General features: G+C 40.6%; 1 protein-coding gene across 1 annotated transcript in view; it reads right to left on the reverse strand.

The window, feature by feature from the left end:
• The window catches only part of ESRRG (estrogen related receptor gamma), a 227,056-nt gene that overhangs the window by 13,454 nt on the left and 185,909 nt on the right, over window positions 1-27,693 (reverse strand). The window contains exon 6 of the mRNA XM_040985312.1: window positions 1,672-1,941. Coding sequence (XP_040841246.1) covers window positions 1,672-1,941 — 270 coding nt within the window. The remainder of the gene's footprint in view (window positions 1-1,671; window positions 1,942-27,693) is intronic.

Raw genomic sequence — 27,693 nt, forward strand, 5'->3', positions numbered from 1 at the left:
AAGATATATGGATGTGCTTATTCCATTTCAAAAACAATTAGCCCTGTAATGTTTTCACATAATTTTTTAAGATGAATGTTTTCAATTAGAATCATTTCATGATTAGTAAGTAAAAATGCATCCCCAAACCACTGCTGTAAAATCTTTCATCTAATGCTTAGAGACTCTGTACTGTGAAGTCTCTATAAACCAATACATTCTCAGGAAATTTCACTTGCAGGTTCCACTTTGATCTCCTAGAGAAACAGAGCAAGGGTTCTTGAGGGTTTATAACAACAATGCCACTTGTCACACAGAATCAAATTTTACAGTTGCACATGCAAGTGGGAGGGGAGCAGTGTGTGGCAAGAAAGAAGGTTATATTCACAATGAAAATTATGATATGCTAAACTCTATTATGAAGACAAATAGGAAAGTACAACTTCATTGTTGAAAACAATTTTCCCTCCTATCAGTCGAAGGATTTGTGCATCAATATTGCAGATGAACTGTTAATTACAAAATCAATTAAAAATTATTTCTAAAAACAGTCACGCGTCCCTAGCTCTCATGGGGGCAATTTGGGCAGAAGGTCTCATCTTGCTAGGACCGCGCCAAATCACAAACTCGTCATCCACAAGTAAGCAAAAGCAATCAGGTTTTTCATTTTTCAGCGCGGCTGAGCCCAGCCTGAGATTGATCGTCACATATGGCCCCAGAAAACAAACTGTCAATACCTTGAATGCTGCAGAATTTGAACAAATAGCCGTCCGCCCATTCAAGCCACTCATTGCATCCCATTTAACAGATTTTATTGACAGTTTCCTTCTTGTAATTAAAGGGAAAACTACTGGCCGGCAACCAAGATAAAGTTCAAAGATAGGGTCAAAACAAAAGCAGATGGAGGGGCACGGTGTGGCTGTCAGCGGTACACAGCATCAGAGCGTGTTATTGACATGCAGGTATCTAATGATCGGCATGTCATTAGGGAAGGATCTATCCTGAACTTTATGCAAATGCTAAGAGGGACGTTAAGACCACGATAAAGCAGTAGCAGAGGCACAAAGAAAAGAACAACAAAGCAACAATGATTTTTACTTATCAGAGGTTACTCCCCAATGTAGCACACTTCACTTCAGATGTAAAGAACACTTATTCCCATAATTTTTATCCCTCCTGCACAGGTAGGACCTTTCAAGAAAGTACTCCTTCAGCAGAATTTGACTTCTGGAGAATTCCAGAATCTTAAGAAACCTGCAACCTTTCATCAGCAAAATTTGAAAGCAAGTGGAAAGTTTTCATTGCCGAGGGGAAATAGGTTAATGTACAGTTATAATTCACTTGCTTTTATTTATGCACAAAGAACAATCAAGCGCATTTTGTCCTCAAAGTGTCCATTTATGCCACTTGTGCAAAAGCTTATGCTTTGTCTAGATCTAAGTTAATACATGCATAAAATAGTAAAAGTTTCACAGTTTTCAATAAGAAAACTGAAAGTTACTCCTGGCAACGGTATTTCTCTTCTTTCAAACTTTTCACTAGAAAGCTCCAGTGATTATAATTTTGCTGACTCATACAGAAATTTATAAACTAGGCCTAGCAAACCTCCCCTGCCCCCCGCAAAGAAGTTAAAGGAAAGGGTAGAAACTGACGTATTGAGCAAAGTACCAACAATCATGTCAATATGCCAACCTGAATTAGCAAGAGCTATAGCTTTGAGGGTGACAAATTCTTCTTTCTCCAGCTTCATGCTCTTGTATTTCTTTACCAGCTGCAGGATGGCGTTGTTGAGGTCAAGAAGGCCTGCTAATTTGGACTGGTCTTCGTCCATGATATAATCATCTGCATAGACAAGTTCATCTTCAAACGATAGAGATCGGTATACGACACCGAGGATCAAAATCTCCATCCAAGCGCTCTGCAGAAGGCTCATCTGGTCCGCCAGGGACAGAGTGGAGAAGCCTGCATGGGAAGAGAGGCAGGCCAAGTTACTATAAAACCAACATTTCACATGCAATATGCATCTCCTATGGTAGCGGGCTCTGTGTCAGAGCTCACAGCGATGCTGTTTCCACCGGAAGCCCTTAGCAACTTTTCCTGGTCACTTAGAGAGTGCAGTGTAAAAATAAAAAAAATCAGGTTCAGTTTGTTGGCATTTTTATACGTTAAAAGCACAGTTGAGCATAGCAGAGAAGTGATTTTCTTTCATCTGAGAGAAAACATATTCTCTTTCAATATACGTGATTTCTGGCCGAATTATTTAGGAACATGCTATGTGCAGTCAGCTTAACTACCTCACCTCTACCAACTACCTGTGATAAATCACATCAAAGTCAACAGAAAGCCAAAAAAACGAACCAAATAATTGGGCCTCACAATACTGTACAACTCGGAAGCATTTCTCTCTCACCGTCGCAGCAGATGATGGATTACAACTGGATAACATTATTTAGATGCTCTGCCTTCACTGACACTTAGCAGGAATTTCTTGTAATTTTCTATGATAGTTATTTACTTTTTAATTTTATTTGAGGGCCCGGCGGCATGGCCTAGCAGCTAAAGTCCTCGCCTTCAACGCCCCAGGATCCCATATGGGTGCCAGTTCTAATTCCGGCAGCCCCGCTTCCCTTCCAGCTCCCTGCCTGTGGCCTGGGAAAGCAGTCGAGGACGGCCCAAAGCCTTGGGACCCTGCACCCGCGTGGGAGAACCAGAGGGAGTTCCTGGCTCCTGGCTTTGAATCAACATAGCACTGGCCGTTGCAGTCACTTGGGGAGTGAATCATCGCACGGATGATCTTCCTCTCTGGCTCTCCTCCTCCTCTGTATATCTACCTTTCCAATAAAAATAAATAAATCTTCGAAAACATTTATTTGAAATGCAGATAGATACAGACCTACAGACTTTTAAAGAACTCCCATCCAATGGTTCATTCTCCCACATGCGTGCAACAGCCAGGACTTGGCCACGCCCGAACTAAAAGTAAGGTCTTCAGCCTACCCCACCCCTGCAGGGGACCAGGACCCAACCACTGCGCCCATCACCAGCTGCCTCCAACAGCATGCATTTGTAAGAAGTGGAAACTGGGAGTCCCAAGACAAGATGTGGGCAGCCCAAGTGCCATCTTCATTGTTTTGCCAAGAATGTGTCCTGAATTCCCCACCGAGAAATTATGCTTATTGTTATAAAAAGAAAGTGGAAGACTTGGCAGCCTGGCCTCTGCACCAAATAGAAGACTACAATAAAATTCAGTTATTAGATATAACTTTGGCTATATCTTAGTAGGAAGGCTAGGGGGGGTTCCTGATTGTAAATAGTGGCTCCACTCAACTACTGGATGTGTCACCTTGAGCCAGACAATTATTTGTACCTTAATTTATGCCTGTGGGAAACCGAAAATAATACCCCCTCGACACTCATTCATTATATATATCCCACAAATGGTGCAGTGCTGTGTTATTTTTCTCTGGAATATCTGGCTATTATTTCAATTCTTTTTTTTTTTTTTAAAGATTTATTTTTATTATTTTTTCATTGGAAAGGCGGATATACAGAGAGGAGAGACAGAGAGGAAGATCTTCCGTCCGATGATTCACTCCCCAAGTGAGCGCAACGGCCGATACTATGCCGATCCGAAGCCAGGAGCCAGGAGCCTCTTCCGGGTCTCCCACACGGGTGCAGGTTCCCAAAGCTTTGGGCCGTCCTCGACTGCTTTCCCAGGCCACAGGCAGGGAGCTGGAAGGGAAGCGGGGCTGCTGGGATTAGAACCGGCGCCCATATGGGATCCTGGGCGTGCTAGGTGAGGACCTTTAACCACTTGCGCCACCGCGCCGGGCCCTATTTCAATTCTTTATTACAAATCTGACCTGCATCCACATGGGCGTATTAAAGTCCCTCTCGAGTTTGCAAACACTTATACTTTTTTTTTTTTAAAGAAACTGCAATTTTATAGGCAAGGATGGAGAAGTACAATTAAACTCACTTCAAGTAAAAACGTTTCCATTGCAGAGGGATGCATTTTGTATTCCAGAAGGCTATCTCAGTGAAGTACCTGCTGATCAATTATTTTTTCCCTGAGCATCTTATAGGAGAAATGTTCCTTAAGCCTTCACCCTCTCCACGAATTCTGAAGAAGCTCATTCCCCACCATGATACCAGAGGCCAGTGGTTCTACAAGAACAGCAATTCTATGGAAGGGGGAAGTACATGCTTTTAATAATGCCATAGATGAGATTTATATTTACTCTCTTCTGAAATATTAGTCTCTGAACTAGAAATAGTCATCACCCCACACCTTTGGAGGTAAGTGTTTATGGTCACTGTTGCTCTTCTTATTCATATGAAATTGTTCAGATATACCACAATATTATAAACTACTGTGGCACAATCAAGAATGCATTCTGATTTATGAATGAAACTGATGATTGGCTGTTTGGCTCCCTTAGTATATGCACATAATAAAACCACCAAAAGGAATTGAACTGAGCTTTTTAGAGGAAGATCTAAGCATGTGTTTATAAGCATTTCTTCCATTTTTTTCTAATCAGGATGCTTACATAGTGATTGTCTGGTTTTCTCCCCTTCCTCTTCTTTGTCATTACAATGGGGAGTTAAATTAATAAATACCACCTTAGCACTAGAGATGTCATAAGTGGTAACACTGTAAACAGGGATTGGAAAGAGAAGAATAGAGAGATCAACTGAGTGAACGTGGCTTCAAGCACTTTTGAATTGGGGAACATTATTGTCATTCATGCACCACCATCAACAACAGCATACGCACTACCCTTCATTTCTACCTGCCCCAGAAAAAGCAGGATATACGGCCAGGTATCTAACTGAAGGAAAGGAACCAAGGGAGAATTCCTTGGGTTAATTAAATATGAAAAAAATAATGATAATAAATAAACCCTTGCATTGGAAAAGTGAAGGGCAGCAAGAAATGGACCTCTTCTTTCCGCCCGAGTTCTGTTGTTGCGACTCCGGCTGCCAGGCGGAAGTTCCCCGCGGCAGCAGGTGGATGAGCCTGGGGTCGGCAGCACCTCCCCCTGACAGCCCTATTCTCTCGCCCAGACACTGCTGTTAGTAAATAGATTTACACATTCTCCAATCTCCACACATCTTTCTGCCGAATAATTAAAAGCAGGATGATTAGTTTATTGAGTGGAAGGAGGAACTTTTTTATTGAGGTCCATCCACGATTTTATCAGGGCCAGCACTTTTACGGTTGTCAGGGGGGTGCAGGCATCCAATTTTTCTTATCTGCCTGATTAATACAAACGCTGTTTCAGGACGCATTAATTAACAGATACAAATCTACGTTCTCATGGAAGGATCAATACGGAGAAGAAAAGAGGCATCAATGTGAATTTAGTGCTGATGATGGAGAAGGCACGCTATTGACATTTACGTGCACTGAAACTTGAAAGTTGCCCGGGGGAGGGGTGAAAAGGGAGGCCCCTTTTGTCCCTGTGATTTACAAATTAACAACTTTCCAACCACAGCAACATTTCACACACTTCCTTGGGGTTTCATTAAGCAAAAAGCCATAAAATCTTTTTTAAGGTGGATCCTGCCATTTGTTTCTTCTGTGCGAATGTCTGTGTACGTGTGTGCGTTTGTCCTTCCTGCAACTTAACTTTTTCCTTTCCTTGCATTTCTCTGTGAAATAAAAGGAAAAAAGGAAAAGATTTAAAAAGGGCTCTGTGTGTGTGTGTATGCGCACGCCTGCATTTGTATTTGGTTTTGCTCAGGATATGGAATGATGCACGCAGCACAGAGAGGTTGGACAAGTTTGCTAGTTTGATATCTTCAAGTCTGTTGTGACTGATGAAACAAAATGTTATTTCTGCCAAACTGTAGGAAAAAAAAAAAAGATAATCCATGATACACAGAAGAAAACAAGAGGCTGGACTTTTGTCTCCCTGTGGCCCAGATTACTGCCACAAAATTTAACCCTTTACTCTCACACCTCCGTAATTGCAAACTGGCATCGAGAACACTTTCTGACCACCTACATGCCCGGGCAGCAGTCAGACAAACCTGTTTATGACACAGTCATGTCCCTGCGGTCACCAAGAATGTCAGACATATGGAACACCTTTTATTTTAATAACGTGAAAGTATTTAATCCGTCCTGTAGGTTTGCTAATTATATGGAACCTACATAGAGGCACATGGGTAAGAATAATATCTTTATCAGGAGGCAAGAACAAAGTCTGAACACTTCAATGACCATGCCTTAAAAAAAATGCATGCTTTAATCAACTGAATCAAAAAAAAAATGTTCAAAACATAGGACTGTCCTATTGGCAAGCACACGCAACTACACCAGGATTAATGATTTGTGTATGCTTTTACCAGGTACTAAACAGGGCATCGTGGCATTCAGGCCAGAACGAGTGGTCCTCCCATCTGCTATAATTATAGACTACAGCTTAGGACTAATATTGATACGTAATATCTTTGGAAAGAAATCATTTTCCAAATAAAACCTGATTTGCAACTGTTGAGTTCTTTGAACATCATGTTCTGTCCATTTCAGAGTCTTTAGCATTCGTGTATGACAGCTTATAGTTTTATATGTTCAGCCATGGGACAGTTTTTTAAAATAGACTGAAGCCCTGGTAAGGTTTTTTGTTTCCTTTCCCAGCCACGACCCATTCCCAGAATAACGCTGACAATTCTGATCTCTCTTCATCTCTGTCCTGGAGCCGATGCCATTTCCTGTATCTCTGGCATTTTGCAAGCGACATGACTCTCTGCTTTGACCTGCAGTTAAACAGCAGGTTTGTCTGCAATCCAGTGTGTTCCAAACAATCCAGGCGACAGTTGGAAGAGCATCACTCCGTGGGATCGCAAGGCTGCCTGAGAGGCAGCTTCCCCACGTACAGGCCGGAGGAGAGCACGTGTGGTGCCACCCTCTTGCCTTCTTCTGCTGGAAACTTCGAGGATGACAGTGGTGCCATGGGCAGTTGTCAAGCACTTTTTTTTTTTTTAATCCTGGCAAACTGATGCACTTTGCAGTCAACTTACAAAAAAAAAAAAAAAAAAAGGCTAAGCATTTGCAAGTGTGAAGGGCAAAAAATATCTGACAGCTAGTCTTCAAAAATACACTCTCATTTCAGAAAGCATAAATGTTTATTTCCTGAATGGAGTGTTGACAGAAATAGGCTGCAGCGCAGGCATCTGGGTTTAACCCCTGCTAGGCAGCTTCTTCTCTGCTTTCTTAAAACAGCAAGCGTTTTAACTCTTCAGGGTGTCTATTAATACCAGGCAATTGTGGCATTGATGTGTCTGCTCACATTTTGGAACTGTAGTTTCCATGTTTTACCGAAAAAAAAAATGACATTTTTCAGCAAATAGTATAGCATGCTAGAATTGTAATTATGTCATAATAACTCAGACAGCAAATGGAGTTCATAGTGAGAAGATGACTGAGCAGGATTTCTTTCACTCCCACACAAATAAAAATGTTTTCAGGAATGAGGGAAGGAAAGAACAGTGAGAGTAAGGAGGGATCTTAGTGCCCACAAGACACATGGATGCATAACCCACGTTCCAGATAAACCCACTGAGTATTTTTATATCAGATGTTCTGCGCCCAAGTGGGCAGAAGGAATTACTTGTTCTATGTATGATTCACAGAATTACAAAGCCCTGAATCTCATAAGATATTTTCTTTCTAGGTATGTAATTTCATGGACTGTAATTCAGCAGGACCTAGAGTTAGGCAGTTAGAAGACAAAGTTGGGTTTTCTACATGGTGCTATCAATGATACGTGGCTCAGAAATTTTCTTTAAGAGGAATAATTATGCAAGTACTTAAAAATTAGAACGCTGAACACAATATTATTTTTGGACCATTATTCTTAAAACAAATCATAATACAGATTAAAGGGAGGATGGTATTCCCCCACTCCCACCCATACCCCCCTCCTTTTTAACAATTTGATCACTTGTTTGAACATTTACTGATTCCATCAATCTGTTTTTGCAGCTCTGTGTTTATTCTTCAACTAGATCTTTCAAACAATGTTGTGGAATAATTATTCTAAAAGAGTGATTTGGGGGTTGGTGCTAGCTCCCTTGAGTTTAATGGCTGCCTGCAGATCTGGCATTCCATATGGCTGGGATGCTCCACCTCCAATCCCGCTCACTGCTAATGGACTCGGGAAAGGAGAGGAAGGGGCTGAAGTCTTTGGGTTCCTACATCCACATGGGCAACACAGAGGAAGCTCCTGATTCTGCAGCCACTTGGGGACTCAACCAGCTCTATCCCTGCCTTCCTCCCGATCTCTGTAACTATCTTTTAATAAACAAATACATCATTAAAAAAGATAGTGGTTTCACAGAAAAAAAAATTTAAGATTTCTAATTTTTGTTGGAAAGGCAGATATATACAGAGAAGGAGAGACAGACAAAGATTTTCACTACCCAAGTGGCTGCAATGGCCAGAGCTGGACCTATCCCAAAGCCAAGAGTCAGGATCCTCCTTCAGGTCTCCCACACAGATGCAGTGTCCCATGTCCTTGGGCCATTCTCTACTGCTTTCCCAGACTACAATCAGGGAGCTGGATGGGAAGTGGAGCAGCTGGGATATGAACTGCAATCTGATGGGATCCCAGTGCATGCAAAGTGAAGATTTAGCCACTAGGCTATTGTGCCGGGCCCAGGAAATATTTTTAAAAACCCTGAAAAGTACTTAGCAAGCTTGAGCATTGCATTATATCCAGTGATCATCAAGAAGTTCATGGAAAAAATGTATGTCATGAAAACTGCATGAATTTTAAAGAATTTTTTGTACCAAAATAAATTTTAATCCAATTTTCCATGAATTTTTGAATCATCCTCACATATCATTCAAAAAATGATCTGAGTAATTGTGATAAACTAAAGAGAGAGCGAACAGAACAGTCAAAGTCCCACCACCACTGGAAGCCAGAATTGTCCTCGTTAACTGAGTTCATGTGTGCAAGGAACCACTGAGCACTGACGGTGTTTACACTTTTCTCTTTCATGGGCACAGAAAATCAAAACATGTTGTGCTGGCATTGGTGACATGGTTTACTCAGCAACTGTCCCTTATTTCCAAGTCCAGTTCACTAGAAAAGTTTGAAGTGCAACAGCAGCTGTGCAAAAACCATTCCAAGAGGCAACACAGAATAGTCACAAAATAAGGACACTAGGGTTTTGCTTTGCTTTCCTTTGCTTTGTTCTCTTTTCCCTGGAAGAGTTGGCTTCTAAATCATTTCTCATCTCCATATTAATCAGGACAAAAACAGTGTCTTAATTCCCACTGGAAAACCTGCATGCCTTTTTACGAACTCTGGGTCAAACCCACCTCCTGTGCTTCTGGTCTGGCTTTCCGCTGACAGCTCAAGAATTTGGGTCCCTAACAGCCCTCTGGTGAACCTGGATTGAGTTGGCTCCTGGCTCCTGGCTTTGATTTGGTCCATCCCTGGCATTTGCCAGTTAACTGATGAAAGACCTCTGTTTATCCGTCCACCTCTTTTAAATAAAATGAAAACTGTAAATAAATATAAATAAACATTTTCAAAAGGTCTAGAGATAGGACAGATAAATGCCAATTTCAAATCTACAGAGTGTACAGTTCCTCTCTGAAAGTCCTTACTCTGAGTGACTGCAGGGGAACTGAATCCCTCCCTACACTCCTTGCTTCACCTCAACTCAATTCTTTCCCCCGTTCATCTAAGCCAAGAAGAAACAAAAACTGCTTGAGGGATGGGTTGTGGAGAGGTAGGGAAACAAGGAGACGTGTATGAGCTGGGAGACCTTAAAGGAGTCAAATCAATTGATTCTTTTTTTCTTTCCCTACAAATTACTGCTTACTACTTAAAGATAAGGTTGCCAGAACAACTCTGCTTTCTGATGTGACCAAAATTTGTTCATCCACCAAGAAAAAGGGAAGACAGTGTCATATAATATTAAACCTTAAGAGTAAATCTTATAAACTGACATTTTCAATCTCCCTGTAGACTCAAGCCATGCTGATTCAAAAGAAAAAGAATCATTGCTTGGATCTAACTTGCTCTACCCAACCACTGGTATACAACTGGGTCATGGAATACCATTGCATTTATAGGACACCAAGCCAGGGAAAAGCAGCCAGGCTGGGATTTCAGGTAAATGGACATTGCCCTTTTCATGAAATTCCCAGACGTCAGCACCAACTTTGTCCTAATACCTGATTTAGAAATCAAGCCTGTAAAATAGACATATATGAACTCTATCTTTAACTTTCATCTCTTAAGTTGACAGATGAGTGCATGCGTTTTCCAAAAGACTGTGCAAAACATTTGGTGTCAATTGCCCCAAAGATAAATGCTTCATATCATGACATGATATCCAAGCGAACTGGTCAGTACGGGGAATAGTGAACCAGAGATCTGAGGATCTGATCATAAGTGTCATCCTCTTGGATTGAGCCTTGTTTCCCAGAAAGATGATGCAGCCCTTCTAACTTCCACAAGTCTGTGAATGTGACCATATTCAGAAATCAGAGTGTTGGCAAATGCTGAAACTAAGATAAGGGCATTTTAAGGTGTACACCGGTATACTATGAATACATCTGCATGGAATCAGGAAAATTAGGCACAGAAACAGACACAGTCAGAGGAAAAGATGATGTGAAAGCATTGACATTTTTCACTCAGAGGATGTCTGAAGCCACTCAAAGCTGCAAGAGAGGCACGGTACATATTTATCCTCTGGGTCCTCAGAAGAAATCAAACATGTGAATACCTTGTCGTAGGCTTCCAAAGCCCAGATTGTTAGCAGGCACATTTTTTTTTTTCATTGCTAAGGCCACCCACTGTGCAGGTTTATGTTATAGGAACCCTAACAAATAACCCATGTCCACAGTGGACCTGCTTTATAGGCCTAATTTGAAAAGTGAACTGGACCATTTCAGAAGAATCTTTCCATTCTAGTAGTTTCTGAGCATCACAAGCTGCACTATTTCCGTGAGGCACAAGGCTGTGTGGGTATAGCAAATGCCTTAGACACAGATTGCAGACCTGTGAATAAGGAGACTTGAAACTGGGTGCCGGGCCCAGCGCGGTGGCGCAAGTGGTTGAGGGTCCTCGCCTTGCATGCCCGGGATCCCATATGGGCTCCGGTTCTAATCCCGGCAGCCCCGCTTCCCATCCAGCTCCCTGCCTGTGGCCTGGGAAATCAGTCGAGGACGGCCCAAGGCTTTGGGAACCTGCACTCGCGTGGGAGACCCGGAAGAGGCTCCTGGCTTCGGATCGGCATAGTATCGGCCCGTTGCGCTCACTTGGGGAGTGAATCATCGGACGGAAGATCTTCCTCTCTGTCTCTCCTCTCTGTATATCCGCCTTTCCAATGAAAAAATAATAAAAATAAATCTTTAAAAAAAAAAAAAACTGGGTGCCACCTTTGCCATCAAGTAGCTGTGAGATTCTGAAGAATGACTTCAACTTCCAAGCTCCTGGTAGGAAAAGAAAAGGTGGGAAAGATGTTCTTAAGGTTTGTTCCAGCCTTACATCATTGGGTTCTCAATGGCTCTACTGCTATGAAATTAAAATCAATAGATATGCAAGGCATCAGTGTAGCCTCATCCTCAATACCACTGGAGTAGAAAAAAATGATAACGGTATAATTCCTTCCGCCCACATTTTGTAGAGAATAAAACTAGATTAGACCAGGATAGGCCTTGGCGCAATGGTTAAAGTGCAAGTTGAAAAGCCTGTCTGGGTTTGAGTCTTGGTTTCTCTCTTGATTTAAGCTTCCTGTTAATGGGCTCCCTGAGAGGCAATGATGATGGTTCATGCAAACAACCTGGACTGAGTTTCTGGTTGATGACTTTGATCTGGCCCAGCCCTGTTAGAGAAGAAACCAAAAGATGGGAGATCTCTCTGTGTCTGTGACTTTCAAATAATTTTTAAAAGTAGATTACAACACTAATACAAAGAAGATAGGAACTGTAAGGATTAGTCCAACTAAATGTACATGCACTTCTCTCAGATGGAAGTTTGTTTCTCTCCACCATTTCCTTTCCCTCCAAGATTTGGCTCATGCATCCCTAATTTTGGGGGGGGGGGTGGTGAGTAATCTTAGCAGCCACCTTACAATTCTTACATTTGGTATTTTCTCCTATCCTATCCCACAGGTACTCAAGGAATATTTTAAATAGGAAATCTAATGACTTCATTCATAGATCAGGACGGTTTCTTGGAGATGGGCATCTGGCCTTCGGATTAAGATGATCATGTGTTTTACCGCAGTGCCTCCACTCCCAGTCCCAGCATTCAAGTGATGCACTTTCTGGGAGGCAGCCAGTGATACCTTAAGTAGCTCAGCTCCTAATGTCCACAGGCGAAAACTGGATGAGTTCCCAGCAGTAGGCTGTGGCTCAGCCTGGTCCCTCTATTGTCGGATCTGAAGAATAACCAAGTGGAATGGAATGTTTACTATCACCCCAATGTATGTGTGCGTGTCAGATAAATTTGAAAAAGAACACGTTCTTGTTTTCCAGTCTCCTAAGGACAAAATAGACTCTCTGGAATAACACAGAAATTCTTTTGTTAGTTGGCTCCATTTCCTATTATATTTCCTGAAAAGTATTCCTTCCAGTAACTTCTTGGCAAATGTTAACCACCAACTGCCTCACTGAGAGTTCTCCATTGGTCTAGCACCACACTTTCTTTATTTATGAAATCCTTCTCAAATACATAAAAGCTTTCATTTTTCTTACTGCCATAATCACTGATCCTAACAGTATCTAGGGATACTTATAAAATGTAACAATGCCGAGGAAAGAAAGCACAAGTGTGAGTGATGACGGAAGTATGGGAGTGGGTGTGATGTCACATACCCTAAAAGACACATCCATATCCTGCTTACAGCAGTCGGCCATGTTTTTTCACCTCCTAATGGTACAGAGCTCCTCTTCTTCACATCCTGATGTACCTCCTGCCTCCCACTGTGCTGGTCATATATTAGGTGCTCAGTAAGTGTGTCCTTTGTGTAAGAATGGGTAGCTTTCCAACAGCTCAGTGACTGCCTATCTAAAAGAGGTAAGGGATAGAGATAGTTCCAGAACTCAGTCCCTCCACATCAAAAACAAATATATTATGATGAATAGCTAAAAATAATGGCCTACTAATGTATTACTTCAACAGATATAGGCACTGACTATTTCTGAAGTTCTTTGCTTGCATCTACATAGTACAGGAGATTTTGGCTAGAGTCACTGAAACTTCGATAAAGTCCTGCCTACATTTTTTAACTTTGTCACTGAGGTTTATTATTCCCAAGCACATGTGATTAGTTTACCCACTGTATCCTAATTGGATAATTATATATTCTGACAATGTACAAATTCCAGAAAATGTATAAATTTTTAGAACTGAGATTTTAAACTTGTGAAATCTTTATCCAATCAAGCCAGAGATGAAAACAAATGTTCCTCGGTTCTCTGTACTCCCCAAAAATTCTATGTCTACCGATTTTGTATAAATTCCTACAAGACTTTAATCTAGCTTTTGTGCAGTTCAAGTAAAATTTTCTCATGAATATATTTTTCAGGTTTTTTTCCTCACCATGAATCAAAAAGAGGAAAGATAAAATAGCAATTGAAAATGCATTCAGGCCCCATCACTTCATTCCGTTTTAAGACAATGGATTGGCCAGCACATACTCACTTGACAGAGTCCAGGTATTGACAGTACCACAGCACTGAGCAGCACCTTCAAGCAGCAGACGAGACATTTACTCATTCCAAGATGGTGCTTGTTTGTTATAACCATTTCCCTGTGTCTGTATACAGAGATGTTACTGGAATCTAAATGCTATTTGGCCATGTTTCAGGTTTATCAAACTGGCTTATATATCCATTCTTACATGATAATGTTGAAGAGGAATCACCTCCACCGACTCAAGGAATGAGCATTGGCCTGGGCAGCCCTATGAGAATATTCTGCGCCACACAGCAACTCAAGTTCACCTAAAATTCTGAAAGTTCGATTTGAGCTACTGACTAATGAAGACAGAGGTAAAGATCAGCAAGGGTTGGGGGAGGAAGGGAGGGATGGATGGAGGGGAAAGAGTGAGAGAGAGAGAGCGAGCGAGAGAGAAAGAACTGACCCAGCTTTGGACTTTCATTGAGATAAACACAAGTTGGTTTTGTGTAGGATCTCTAAGAGAAAAATCACTTACAATCCCCCCATCAATTTAAAACATCCTATCTTCCTAATTTGTTCCTTCATATATAAACAAAAGTTCCAGCAAGAGCCCTAATTAATAGAAATTCAGTGTTTGTAGAGTTCACAATGATCTCTCCCCAGGTCTTTTTACTGGTAACAAGTGGGGGAAAATTCTTCAGATGCGCTTTCTTCAATTTCTCTAAAATAGAAGTCACCGGAACTCACTGTCTAACATACACCCTAGAAGAAGAGGAAGAAAGGAAAAATTAGGACATCTTCTGCATAAATCCCAAGTTTAAGGATTTACAACCCAGGCCATTAAAAACAGTGTCATATGTATTCATGAAAGAATGGAGAAGAAATATGTCATCCATGAGATGCATGTCACAGATATGAAAATATAGCCTGCCGACCCTGAAACTCTACATTCAAATAATATTAGAAATATTCGCTATCAGTGCTTAAAGACCTGGGCATAATTTGTGCTCCAGACAGCATGAAGAAACAGCCTATCTGAATTTCTTGTCCCAAGATTTCAGTGTAAAGTCAGGCTCCCACACTATTTTTCTCCGTGGCTAATGGAGATCTGTTTACGAATATTTACTCCCAAGATCACGGCTGGTGTTTGCTGGCTCAAGCGGCACTAAGTCATTGCTGCTTGGCACACATCCCACTGGGAAGGCTACCAGTTGTCTCCTCATTGACAATGAAGGCAACCCCTTCAATTCTTCTCTGCCCTCCCTTCTTCGTTTCTACAGCATCCCCAATTTGGACAACTGGCCAACTTAAAACCAAACAAAAAAAGAAAAGAGAACACAGCTCCTGGAATTCTTCTGCCCCATGAATGCATAACTGCTACCAGCAGGAAAAGGCTGCTTGTCCTATTGGCAGATACATGGCATACACACCAAATCTGCACCTCTTGTAATCATTCTTAGCAGCTCTTCCATTCAAAAGCAGAATGGAGGAGGCAACTACAGGCGCAGAGCAAAGCTCTCACACTCTAATTTCTTTCTTCCCTAAATGGATGAGAACGCCCACAGCCCTGCCTGGCAGCCTCTCTGCCTTGATCTGCTGGGACACATATTTATCTTTGCATCCCACCTCTTTCCTCTGCTGTGACCAGTCCCTTTTATGTCATGGATACCTTGTAAATAAAGCCAGGAGCTCCTAGAAATTCTTCTACCAAGATGATGCAAAACGCAAGGGTTACCCTCCATGGATGAGGCTATTCTGTAGTTGTTCTATTTCCTGACATGATTTCAACAGCACTAAGATTACCTTGGAAGCCACAAACTCTTAAGTCTGCTACAATCCAAAATCAAAGTGGGGAAAAAAGGAGAGAGATGGGAAAAAAAAAAGTCTGCCTGATTCTAATACACCTAATTAGCCATCGGCAGATTCTTAATTGCATACATTAGGATGATTCCATAGTGGAGATTAATTCTAAATATACCCAAGCAGCTGGTTAAGATGCCATGGATTACAGTATGGACTGTACTTTTCCACTTAATTAGATATCAAAATTAAGCAGCAACAAGCATTTTGACATAACGGGGATCAAGCCGCTGCCTGGCATCCCAGAGCTGCACTAAAGTGACCGCTAAACAGAGCCGCACAGATGGAGAGATATTAAATGCCGCACTGGAAAGTAATTTCAAATAATAAAATATCAATATTTACATTTTAATTACCCCTACTGAGAGCCGCTCTGTCATTTTCACTATTGCCGACGCAGCAAGGGGTAGTGCAATGACATTGCGGCTCTGGCTGCAATGACTATTTTGTTTCCATTAAAGAATGACAAGTGTTTTAGAGGCAGTGACACTCGGTGTGTGAACAAGAATGACAGCAGATCAGAAAATTCCTATTAAGGGACTAAATGCCTCAACAAGAGAATTTACTCTGAATACCAGTGCCTCCTTGAAGCGCATAATCCTTTCCAAATTTTCTGCTGAAAGTTTATTATTAGAGAGGCCCAGGGGAAGTTTTAGTCTCCCATGAAATATTTAGATCCGTAAAACGTTATATGATGATTGTCAATTTAAAAACAATAACACTTGACGTGCACAAATATCTAGAGTTCTGTATAAATCATAACGCAGCAGCGGGAGTTTCTGGGTTTTTTTTTTTCTAGATTCTCTCACTGGAATGGACAATCCCATCTGTAATATTTCCCAGAAGCATATCTATTTCTTCCCAAAATCGTGAATGAAAGCTTTGGATGTGGCTTAGAATTATTATAATTAAAACATTTGAGTTTGCCATCTTTTCACTGGTATTTTATTGTACCCAGCCATGTTGATCATAATCTCTTTAACAGACATAATAAAGTCAAGGGGATCATAATTTGCATGTGACAACGCATACCAATGTATATGTCTATGTTTTTCTTTAGCTTCTATTATTTCAATATAGCAAATTCTCAGTGGTTCTTGCAGGCCCTCATCAAATTTAATTACTCTTTATGGAGTATGAGGATGAGATTATGAAAAGAATTTTTTAAAAAAACCTAAGGTGTATATTAGATGTGACATGCTGCATTCACAAGATAATAAATGAAAACAGTAAAGTTTTCCTTTGGGGATGACTGTCAAAACTATAGCAATCTTGAAAGAATTGTAATGCCCCAAGATATGAGAGAGTGTGTAAGGGAAGCTCCTCGGTCAGTGCACTATAGGAGGCTGTTAACTGGCCCTCTGTCCCAGAGCCTGCATTTATTTAATGTGTAGAGATGAATGGCCATAAATGTGATAAATGGCTCGAGCAGGAAGCTGTTCAGAATTTTTCCAAAAAAAAAAAAAATAGAGAAAAGGGAAGTTGGGAAGTTATGTAGATTTCTGCTGTCCCTTTTCCTCTCATTCCTTTCAAAATATCGATGCTGAAGTTAAACACTTAACAATGGGCATGGTATTTTCATGTGTGTATCTCAAGTGTGTGATGTTCCTTTCAACAACAAGAAACAATACAAGCACATTGGAAAGTGTTTGTTAAGCATCTCTAATGTTTTCAGGACAAGAAAGATCCCCATTTCTCAGCTACTAGCACCTTTTAATTTCTGAAAGAGCCACGGTTGAAAATCTTAATTAATTGTTCCATACTGCTTCAGGATCATTATGCAATGTAATAAAGGCCGTGTAATTATGAAATTTTACAGCCATTACCAAGGCTGATGGCTCGTATTTCATCCTCAGCTGGACCCATTGGCTTTTAGGCACTTGGCTCCCTTTTGATGAACTACAGACAGATCTATCAGGCCCAAACAATATCCAGGCTAGGCAGCTATAATAGCTACCTACAGATGAAACCATAGATAAAGATAAACTATAAATCTGTGCACACTCACACACACACACACACACACACACACACCCCCATGGACAGAGGAGACAACCAGAGGGAGTTGCCCTGCAAAGGCACCGTCCCACATCTCTCACCCATTTGCTCCAGAACAGGGTGGAGCTCACACAAAAATGAATGAGCCCAAAGTATGTGTCACATTCATCATCCATACCTCAAAATCAAATGAGAAAAGGGGTGTCCATGAGCACTGTGTTTAGTGCATTGGGAAAAAAGCAGAAAGTACTCAGATATCCCAGCACCTATTTCAGTGGTGCTCAATTAAGGTGAGGAGTGGGGGTGGCTAGATTTATGAGATTTTGTTCCTAGCACATCATGTGAACAAAGCACTCTAAAATCTCTAAAGCCAATTAAATTACAGCTCATAAAAACAACTGAAAATCGGCAAAAACTGAGGCTGACACATACACAAGGAAAATAAAATCACACTCCTATATAACTGAAACCTTTGTTGCCCACACTTCTAATTGATCGGGTGTAAGACCTTCTGCAGCCTTGGAAACAGTAACAACTGTTGTGCTTTGGGTATTTCTGACATAGGTCTCCTGGCAAATTTAGCATTTCTGTAGATCCTTTTAAATACCCATTTAGATGGCAGAAGCTGAGTGAGGAGGCTCAGGCGGCAGCCCCGAGTGCTACACTCCCGGGAGCATCTAGCTCAGCTCTGCCTTTGGGATATGGCAGCGGCTTCACGGAGCTAATGCCCTCTGTCCTTGCGCTGGCACTGGCCCCCTGCTGGCTTATTGCAAGACCATAACCTGGCAACTAGTGTGTGTCACAGCTTAACCTGGAGGAAAAAAAAAAACCATCTGAGGTCAATACCATTCCGGCTGCCATTCCGGAAGCAGTGGCTCATGCATAGCTGGCAAAAAAAGGAGAGGCTACAGAAGCCTGAGGCTGTGGCTGTGGGTGTGTCCAATATAGGAGGTGGGGAGTACATTTCCATTCAGGATGTCTTATTGGTTTCAGCAGCTTTAAACTTCTGGAAAGCACAGTTTGACATAGTGTTCTAAAACTCTGGTTAAAGAGAGAAAATCTGGCTTTAGCACAATCTCAGCTGCTAACCAGTGGTGTAAATTTGAGCGAGTCACAGAAGTGCTCAATTTCTCATGTACCAAGCCAGAGTGCTAGACTAGATGCTCTGGACCCTAGGACCATCCAGCCTGAATATTCCATCACCCTTTGATGTTCTTCACTATGGTCAGAGAAAAAAAGGTTGGATCTAAAGCATGCGAGCGACAGGTCTGTCTGAATCCCTGTCTTTCTAGGCTGGCTGCCTTTGATTCTGCTCATGTGATCTCACCTCCTAGGTTTTATAGCAATGAAAGGAATCAGATTAAAAATGCCCATGACATACTTCCCATCTTCTTCTCCGCCAGAAATAATTTCTTTAAATTATGTATTCACCTTCTTTCATTGTATTTGAAAGGCAGACAAAGAGAGTTAGAGACAGAGAGACACAGAGCAATCTCCCATCTGTTGGTTCACTCCCTGGATGACTGTAACAGTCAGGGCTGAGTCAGTCTGAAGTCAAGAAAATAGAACTGTATCCAGTTGTCCCTTGTTGGTCAGAGACTTAAGTAATTCAGCTATCAACAGCTGCATCCAAGGATGCACCTCAGCTTGAAGCTGAGTCAGAAGCAGGGAGCTAGAATTCATACCAGGCACTTTATTGGGATTTGGGAATCCTAAGTATCAAGTTCTTGGCTGTGTCAAACATCTGTTTCATCAGTACTAATTTTTAATACCTCCCCTCCCCTCTGCCCTTTAAGAGATTACACCATCTTTCTCGCGAAAGCTGTCACTGTATTCCCATCTCAAGACACATGTTAAGAATTGGCTCCACCAATTTTCTGCTCACAGTCTCTCCCTTTCTTCTATTTTTTAACTCCCTTCATCCTCATGTTTGCTTTCTTCATCCCTTGATCCTGATAAAAGTTTCTCTCCTCATTGGCTCTTACTCTATAACTAATTCTCTGTTTCTATCTCTATCTCCACTCTCTGCTTCTTTTCATCACCAAAATTCCTTACAAAATCATGTTGTGAGCTTCTTCTATTCCACCCATCTGTAGTGCACTAACATTTAGACTAACTGCTAGTACCCTGTGGTCATCTGTTGTCACATGCCATGGCCCATGTTCCTTCAGATCCTGTGTGACCTAAGTTACAATGAATCAAGTCTGGCTCTTCCTTTCTTCCCCTCAAAAGTTCTCTTCCGTTGCCTTTGTAACACTTCTTTGTTACATCTGGTCACACACATGATCTTTCCCCCCTTCTGTCGTGCCATTTTTTCCAAATGGTGTCTTCAATAAGTCTCTCCAAGCTTCTTTGCTTCCTCACCCACCTGCTCTTCATTTCTTTTACCAGCACCTATTTTTCCCAAAGGAGCTAGAATCTCATATTTCTAATTCCCTACAGGCAACTCCTACTGAAAAGTCTCATAGAAAGCACATCTCAAACTGCCTAAAACGGAACTCCTTTTCTGACCAAACTGATTCCAAAGAGATCTCCTTTAGCATTATTTCGTAGTGACCAGGACAGAACTCAAGTTTGAGTTATATTCAACTCTTCCTCTACATTCAGTTGTCCTATGCTGTATTTCTGTGTACCAACTCTTACTTCTAGGTGTACAATCCATTGCAGTCCATCATTATCTTCTACCTGAGCTAACTCCACAGCATTCCAATTCACAGCTGTGCTGACTTGAGTCTCTTTTCTTCCACAACTACGTTCAGTAGGGATCATCTCTCCTCCCTGTTCTAATGGTTTCTTTGAGGTTCCATTTAACTTTCTCTTTTCATTTCTTGCTAAGAAATAATGATGATGATAATGATGATGATGATGATGACAACGATAAAAATTTGTAAAATTCACTGAGGACTTATTGTTAGGCAGGCACCATGCTAAGCACTTCAATTTATCAAGTGTTTATTATGAGCCAGCCATTAGGAACACAAAAAAAAAGACAAAACACAGGTCTGTTGGGGTTGAATAATAATAAAATGGAAAGTGATACAGTCGTGCTATGGAGAAAAATATGTTCAAACAACTAAGCAAGAAATCAGGCATGTTGAATGAAGTGTGGAAAGGAGGAGGTGCTACTGTATGCCAAGGCATTCAAATACAGTCTCCGTGAAATCCGACCTTTGAGCAGAGATCTGAGGGCAGAGAGATGGTGACACAAATTGACTGCCTATGCCCTCCCACCTCCACACCCAACAACATTGCATCTGTTGCAATCCAACACCCAACCCAAGATGGCAGTATCAGGAAGTGAAGGTCATGAAGGCAGGTGGAACCACCAGGAATGGGATTAGTGTTCTTACATAGAGGGAGTCCAGGGGCTGGCATTGGGCACAGCAGTTAGGATGCCATCTGGGATACCCACACCAAGATCAAAGTTCCTGCATCAAGTCCTGGCTCTGCTTCCTGATGTGCAACCGGGAAGGCAGCAGGACTCAAGTCCTTGAGTCCTTGTCACAGCAAAGGGCTGCAGGCTCCTATCTTTAACCTGACCCAGACCTTTTTCTCTCTCTCTCTTTCAATTTCTCCCTACTCTCTCACCTTTTTAAATAAAAATACACAGCTAAATGAATAAAAGGAACCCAGAGAGGTGCCTTCATCACTTCCCCACTTTCCCACTTTCTCCATATAGGGACCCAGTAAGAAGATGCAATCTATGAAGCTGAAAGTGCGCCCTGATAAGATACCAAATATGCTAGTGCCTTGACCTTGCACTTCTCAGACTCCAAAAACGTGAGAAATAAACGTTCAGGTTTTAACAAGTGGCCCAGACTCTAGTGTGTTTAGTATAGAAGCTGGAATGGACTGTGATAACTGTAGACAGGCATCTTGGACAGAGGGAAAGACAAAAGACTCAGCCAAAAAATGATTACAGAGCCCAGTGAGATGGGAAGGGTAGCAGTAACGAAGCAGAATTGTCACCAACGCTTTGAAGGTTTTAATGGTTTTACCAGGATATAGGAAAGCAACTGGGAACAAAGAGGAGACTGTATCTGATTTGCGTTTCTAAAACTAAGGAAGAAGTACGGGGCAGCTACAAACATTTCATTTTCATTAAAACCTTGTGGATGTTTATATAGTTGAGAAGGATGCATGCCCATGTGGACCACTGATTAAGGTGGGACAGGTCAAGGAATAGGGGAAAGTAGATGAGACCATATTAAATTTTTTTAGAAATGCACCCCAAAAGCAACACATTGACTAAAATACTTTATGATTATCATTTGAATATATACATCGATCCTTGCAAATGTCATAAAACACACTTTAAAGTGAACAATGTATGTATGTGTTGTAACTACATCTTAATGGAAATGGAATAGTTCACTTAATACCTAAATATCTTCCCCATGGTGAAATAAAAATAAATAAGGAAATGCTTTAAAAAAAAAACCTTGTGGAGTAAATACTACATGTGAGGAACGTGAGCACAAACTCACTTGCGGTCTCCTGCTTAAAAATATTAAAATGGTGATTTGCAGTCTTGCCACTTGAGTTCAGAACATGAAATCTCATCACAATGTAGTGTTATTCTCTTCCTATATTCCAACTATAATTTATCTTTTCCCAAACAAGCCATGTGTTTTAAAACCTCTGTGTTTTTAATATTTTCATATCTTGCTTTTTTTTCTTTCTTTCTGCTAGACCCAGGCCTCTCATCCACATTGGAGAGATTTTCCTACAAGTATGTTCTTAATGAATTCAATTAGAGTAATACTGCGTTCTCTTCTAGCTTCTCTACTACTTTGCCCCATTTCTGTTATTACATTTTGTCAGCACTTTGGGGATAATCAGGTTCCCTATGGTGCCATACCATGTATTCATCCTTGTATAGCTAGTGCTTGGCATATAGTGGGTTTTGTGAACTTATTTTTTCATGTGTGAAATGTGTGTGTGTGTGTGTGTGTGTGTGTGTGTGTGTGTGTGTGTGTGAGGGAGAGAGAGAGAGAGAGAGAGAGAGAGAGAGAGAGAGAGAGAGAGAGAGAAAAAAAACATCCAGAACTAACAAGGCTCAATGACCTAAGTGATCTTGATCCAGGTTTGCCGAATAAGAAAGTAAATGATTTTGGGAAAAACAGAACGCTCACAGCTTGGTTAAAAGCAAAAATAACGTCTCTGAAAAGAACTTCAGAACAACACAGTTACAGAGCAGTTTCCCCTTTTCCCCATCTCTCTCTCCCTGAATTTCTGCTGAAAAAAAAAAAAAGGAAAACTAAGCCTCAGGAAGTTTCTCCACTGTGTCTGCTCTCTAAGCGACTCAGGCAGTTCAAGAACTCCTCAAGGGTAACGCAGGAGAAGCCAGAGAAGCTTGAAGACTCTGCGAAAGAACAGGCCGCAAATGCACCCTGTAGCCCAAGGAGAACAGCCTCAAACCTCTTAAATGAACCCTGACCATCATCCTATTCCACAGCTTAACACCATGTTACAGCTCCACATGCTTAGATTTAAATCTCCTGCAAGCCAGGCACCCAATTGAGAGAAAATGTTTCAAGGAAGCTCTTAAAAGCTCCCTAGCCCTGGATGATGCAGCCTAGGTAAGTGCAGGAAATGATTCTAGAAATCAAATTGTTTAAAACATTCACGGACCGTATGAGGAAGCTAATGACACTTAGAAGACATTTCCCATAATTATAGCAGTTAGCCATCACTAATTTATAATCAATCACAGGATTTAAACAGTTGCTGTCATGACATGGTTAAAGATACATTAAGTGAACTATGCACATTTCTCAAAAATTCTAACCTTTAAAAGTCTAACCTTTAAAACAGAGTCTTGAAAATGAGAAAGATTCCAGTTGCACAAAGCTTAACTTGGAAGCTTTGGAGGGATGGCTCCTCAAGGATTAAGAAGGGTAAAGTCAACAGGGAAACATGGATATGTTTTGCAATTCCACATGCTAGATGATGGTTAGAAAGCATCTTCTGGTGCTCTATTGAAAGAATCCAGAGAATTTTCACAAATATAAGCTTGTAGAAATGATACCATGCTTTTAGCATCATTTGGAAGTATACACCTTTAATTACTGCATTATTGTAGATTTTAACTCATAGGTAACTGTTTGAAAGCACCATGACAGTCAGTTCCTGACCTGCACCACTCTCTTCTCTTATTCCAACCACTTGGGTTTCCTTACATAGTCAAGAAATCCTTACAAAAATTTTTCTTTCTTTCCAAAATATTTCTTGATTGTGCCCACTAAATATAAGCCTAAAAGGGTTATTTTTAAGAACGCCATTGGAAATATAATTGAAATAGAGTTAGAAGCAAGAAAGAAAACAGCATAGTTTAACAAAGGAATTAGAAATTGACTCTTTCTCTCCTTCCCTACCATTTTAGGAGATACTGTTTGGTCATGTTGCATGTAGCTCTTACATACTTGACTATTTCTACCTCGTCACACACCTATGATAGAGGTAACCCTGTGAGCCTTCTCATTATGTCTCCCACTGAATTCAAGCACTACTATTTTCATATACTGAGCACTGCCAGCAAAGCCAATGGACTCGGCTACTTGTAACAGACACACATTTTCATATTCCACATAGAAAAATAGACAATCCTTAGTACACGTATTTTCCATTTAATACACAATTTTCATTCTGAGAAAAAACACCAGATTAATTATTGAAGCCTCTAAGTCAATTCAGGATATAGTCATAAACACATCTTATTTAGTTGATTGTACACTAAAGCAGATGTTCAAATGTTCTTCAAATGCAAAAATTCACAGGAGCAACTTGTCTAAGTCAGTCAACATTATTTTGAAATAAGATGCTTTCAGTTTTCACTGCTAAGTTCAACTTGGGACAGACATTTGGCACAGTATTTAAGAAACTGCTTGGGGCGCCTCTATCCACTGTCAGATGTGCTTGCTTTGAGTCCCAGTTCTGTTTCTAATTCCAGCTTCCTGCTATCAAGCACCTGGGGAGGCCACAGATGATGTCTCAGTGCTTGGGTCCCTGCCACCGCATGAGAGACCTGGGTTGAGTTCCAGGTTTGAGGTTTGGCCATGGCCCAGCTCCAGCTGCTACAGGCATTGGGCAAGTGAACCAGGAAATGGTAGCTCTCTGTAAATATGTCTCTGTGTTTCTTGGCCATTCAGATAAAATTTTTAAAAAATTAAATTGTTAAGAATACTTTAATGCACATAAAACTTTTTGAAAGCAATGTGGGAATAATAACCAGCATGTGTAACTATAATGGGGCTGCATGCTAACAGCATTTTCAGTTTCTCTGGATCTGGCCTAGGACGAATTTGAAAGAACAGTTAGAGATGCAAACTAATTCAAAGCCAATTATATCCTAATATCAACTTTTCTTTATTATGCTTTTACTATGTTCTCTAGACATGATAATTCCTATTGTGCTTGATTAGGACTTTGGCTATTTGAAATTCAACAGATTTGTTTCTTTAAGAAAGAACATCCAAGGATTTTTTTCATTCCTATTGAAAAAACAGCAGCTTTTTCAAGGTATTTCCTTATAACCTAGGAAAATGACATTTACTAATGTGTTGAAGAGACAAACATTCGTTTTTGAGGCAGACAACACTAATAAAGAAGAAAGGGTTCAATGTCCTACGTATTCTTCCAAGTTTATTAATTAGGTGGAAAGCCTTTCCCTCTGGAATAGAGCGAGGTATTTACTAGCACATCAGCCCACAAATAGAACAAATGCACAGCAAAGGAGGTAATTATTAAATACACCAATCCCTTTATCTACTTGGCAGGGACAACCCAAAAGACGGTTTCTGATTATGATCTTATTTCATGATATTTTAATTGTGCTTCTTAACCTGCTAAATTAAAAAAAACTACAGGGCAATCGCACTTAGATCACAGACAAAGGAGATCATATCAATTTGCAACAAAACGTCTGAATGCTTCTACCTGCTTTAATTACAGCAAGAATTTAATAGGCAAATCCAATAGGATCACAGGATTGAGAGCTAAATGTTATCTCTTAGCCAGTGATTTTATCATTTCTGTACGTTGTTACACATTACAGAGTATGAACCTTAAATTAATAATAAGTTTGGGAAATAATGACTTTTACAGTACGGGAGGCTTTGTTCACACATTTGAATCTGTTGCCTATTTTTTCTAGACAGTTATTCTACATACTTTGGTCATGAGCAGAAGAAACTACGAAGAAGAGTGAGGCTGGCCTAATTCTGTCTCCTATCTATTTTCTTCTGCTCCGTGTCTGTAATCATCTTTACCCTAAAACGCTACCAGAATTCTCTATAGCCAAATCTTTGTTTTTTTCTCAAATAGTCTATTTCCAATCCTTACACCAACTGTTCACATCCCTAAATGTGATCACACAGCATTCTCCTGCTTCTTCGCAGCTTCAATAATTCAGGGTTTGGAATGTTCATCCTGATCACACTCTCAGAGTCCAATCCTAGTTCCCTGGTTATAAATCGACCTACGTTTCAGTCTTTGGCAAGTTTCCATGAGCTGGACAGGAACCGTGGGAATAGGATATGAGAATGAAAGAAGGAAGGAAGGAGAAAGAATCACAGTGATGGGGTGGGGGAGGAAGGGAGAGAGTTTCCTGATGTTGATGCCAGTCTTGCTTAATCAATAGCCATTTCACTTGTGCGATTTACAAAAGACATCCTATGCAGCCCCATTTTTCCCTGTTTCCTGAACTGTTTTCTATCTCCCTCCCATATATGAGAACTCTTATTATCCCAGCATTAGGAAGTTAGTGTTTTTCACTTAGATAAATAAGAAAAAGTTACTTCATTTTATTTCCCATAAAGTAATCCTTAACAATCAGCCATAGCTCTGAAATATGTGCACAAAACAAAAATAACATCAACATGCAGGAATACAATGGAGAATCAGCTTACGCAAGGGTGGATGGTGTGTCACAAGTCTCCCTGGTTTTCTACCAGCTCTTGGGGAAACATGGAATGTCGTATGGGTGTTTATACATCAATCCATTTAGAAAACTACTGCTTTCTCACTCCAGTTAGGATATCTGGAAGCAGTCACTCCACATATGGTGGGTAAGTCAAAAAGTTCAGGGACATGCAGTTAAAAGATAAGTCTGTTTTGTTGCAAAAAAAAAATGGTTGAAATGATTGCACAGTTTATTCAAAATAGGCTTTTTAATTTTTAGAGGACTCTTTCATATATTTCAAGTTGCCCTCAAATGTTTGATTCTTCACACTTTCAAATTTTTTATACTCCTTTGCCAAATAAAATATCCTTCTTTACCAAATAAATGACCAAAACTGGTTTTTGAATGTGTCAATCACAAATAAGAAATAAAACCATATTCATTTAGAATTGGTCTTAAGTCTCAGGGTTTATTTACACTCAATTTGTTCTCAATCAAGGGTGTAATTAGCTATCTCCCCTTCCACCAGCAGATGGCATTTAGAAATATATGACAAGAAATTTGAACTAAGATATTAGTGAGAGAACCAAAGGATGTTGAAAGTCACACACACACACACACACACACACACACACACACACACACACGGGAGTTTGGCGTAGTGGTTAAGTCATCCATATTTGAGATGGAAGAGTTCCACTTCTGATTTCAGTATTCCTAATAATATAGACCCTAGGAGGCAGTGGTCCATGACTCAACTAATTGGATTCCTCCCACACAGGTGGGAGACCTGGCTTGCCTTCCTACCTCCTAGCTTTGGCCTGGCACAGAAGATGTGGCAAGCATCAGGGAACAGGAAATGGCACATGGTGGTCTACCTATCTGTCTCTGCCATATGAAGAAGAAGAAGGAAAAGAAAGAAATCAATACTATTTTTTAGAGATTATAATAAATAGTTATACAAAACAAGTTTTCACTAGAACTGGCAACAGCACTCCATGAAAAAATACTGTGAGTCAAGTGCACGGGAGAAATAACATGGAACTGACTGCACAGTTGTCATGTATTTTCAAATCACTGATACGAAATATATTTGGAAATTTCCACAGCAATGTCAAGTTCAACCACCAAATCCTTGGTAGTATATTCATTTTTAGGTTATTGTTTCCAAATATGCCTTCAATAATGCCAGTTTCTTTTAAAAGGATATCATTCTATATTTTAACTGAAATTTTTTGAAGATCTCTGCTACCACTAAAAAAAAAAAATAGCTATAACATGTATTCATTT

The sequence above is a fragment of the Ochotona curzoniae genome, unplaced genomic scaffold (genome assembly GCF_017591425.1).
Source record: "Ochotona curzoniae isolate NIBS_2020 unplaced genomic scaffold, NIBS_Ocur_1.0 contig_430, whole genome shotgun sequence".
NCBI lineage: Eukaryota > Metazoa > Chordata > Mammalia > Lagomorpha > Ochotonidae > Ochotona > Ochotona curzoniae.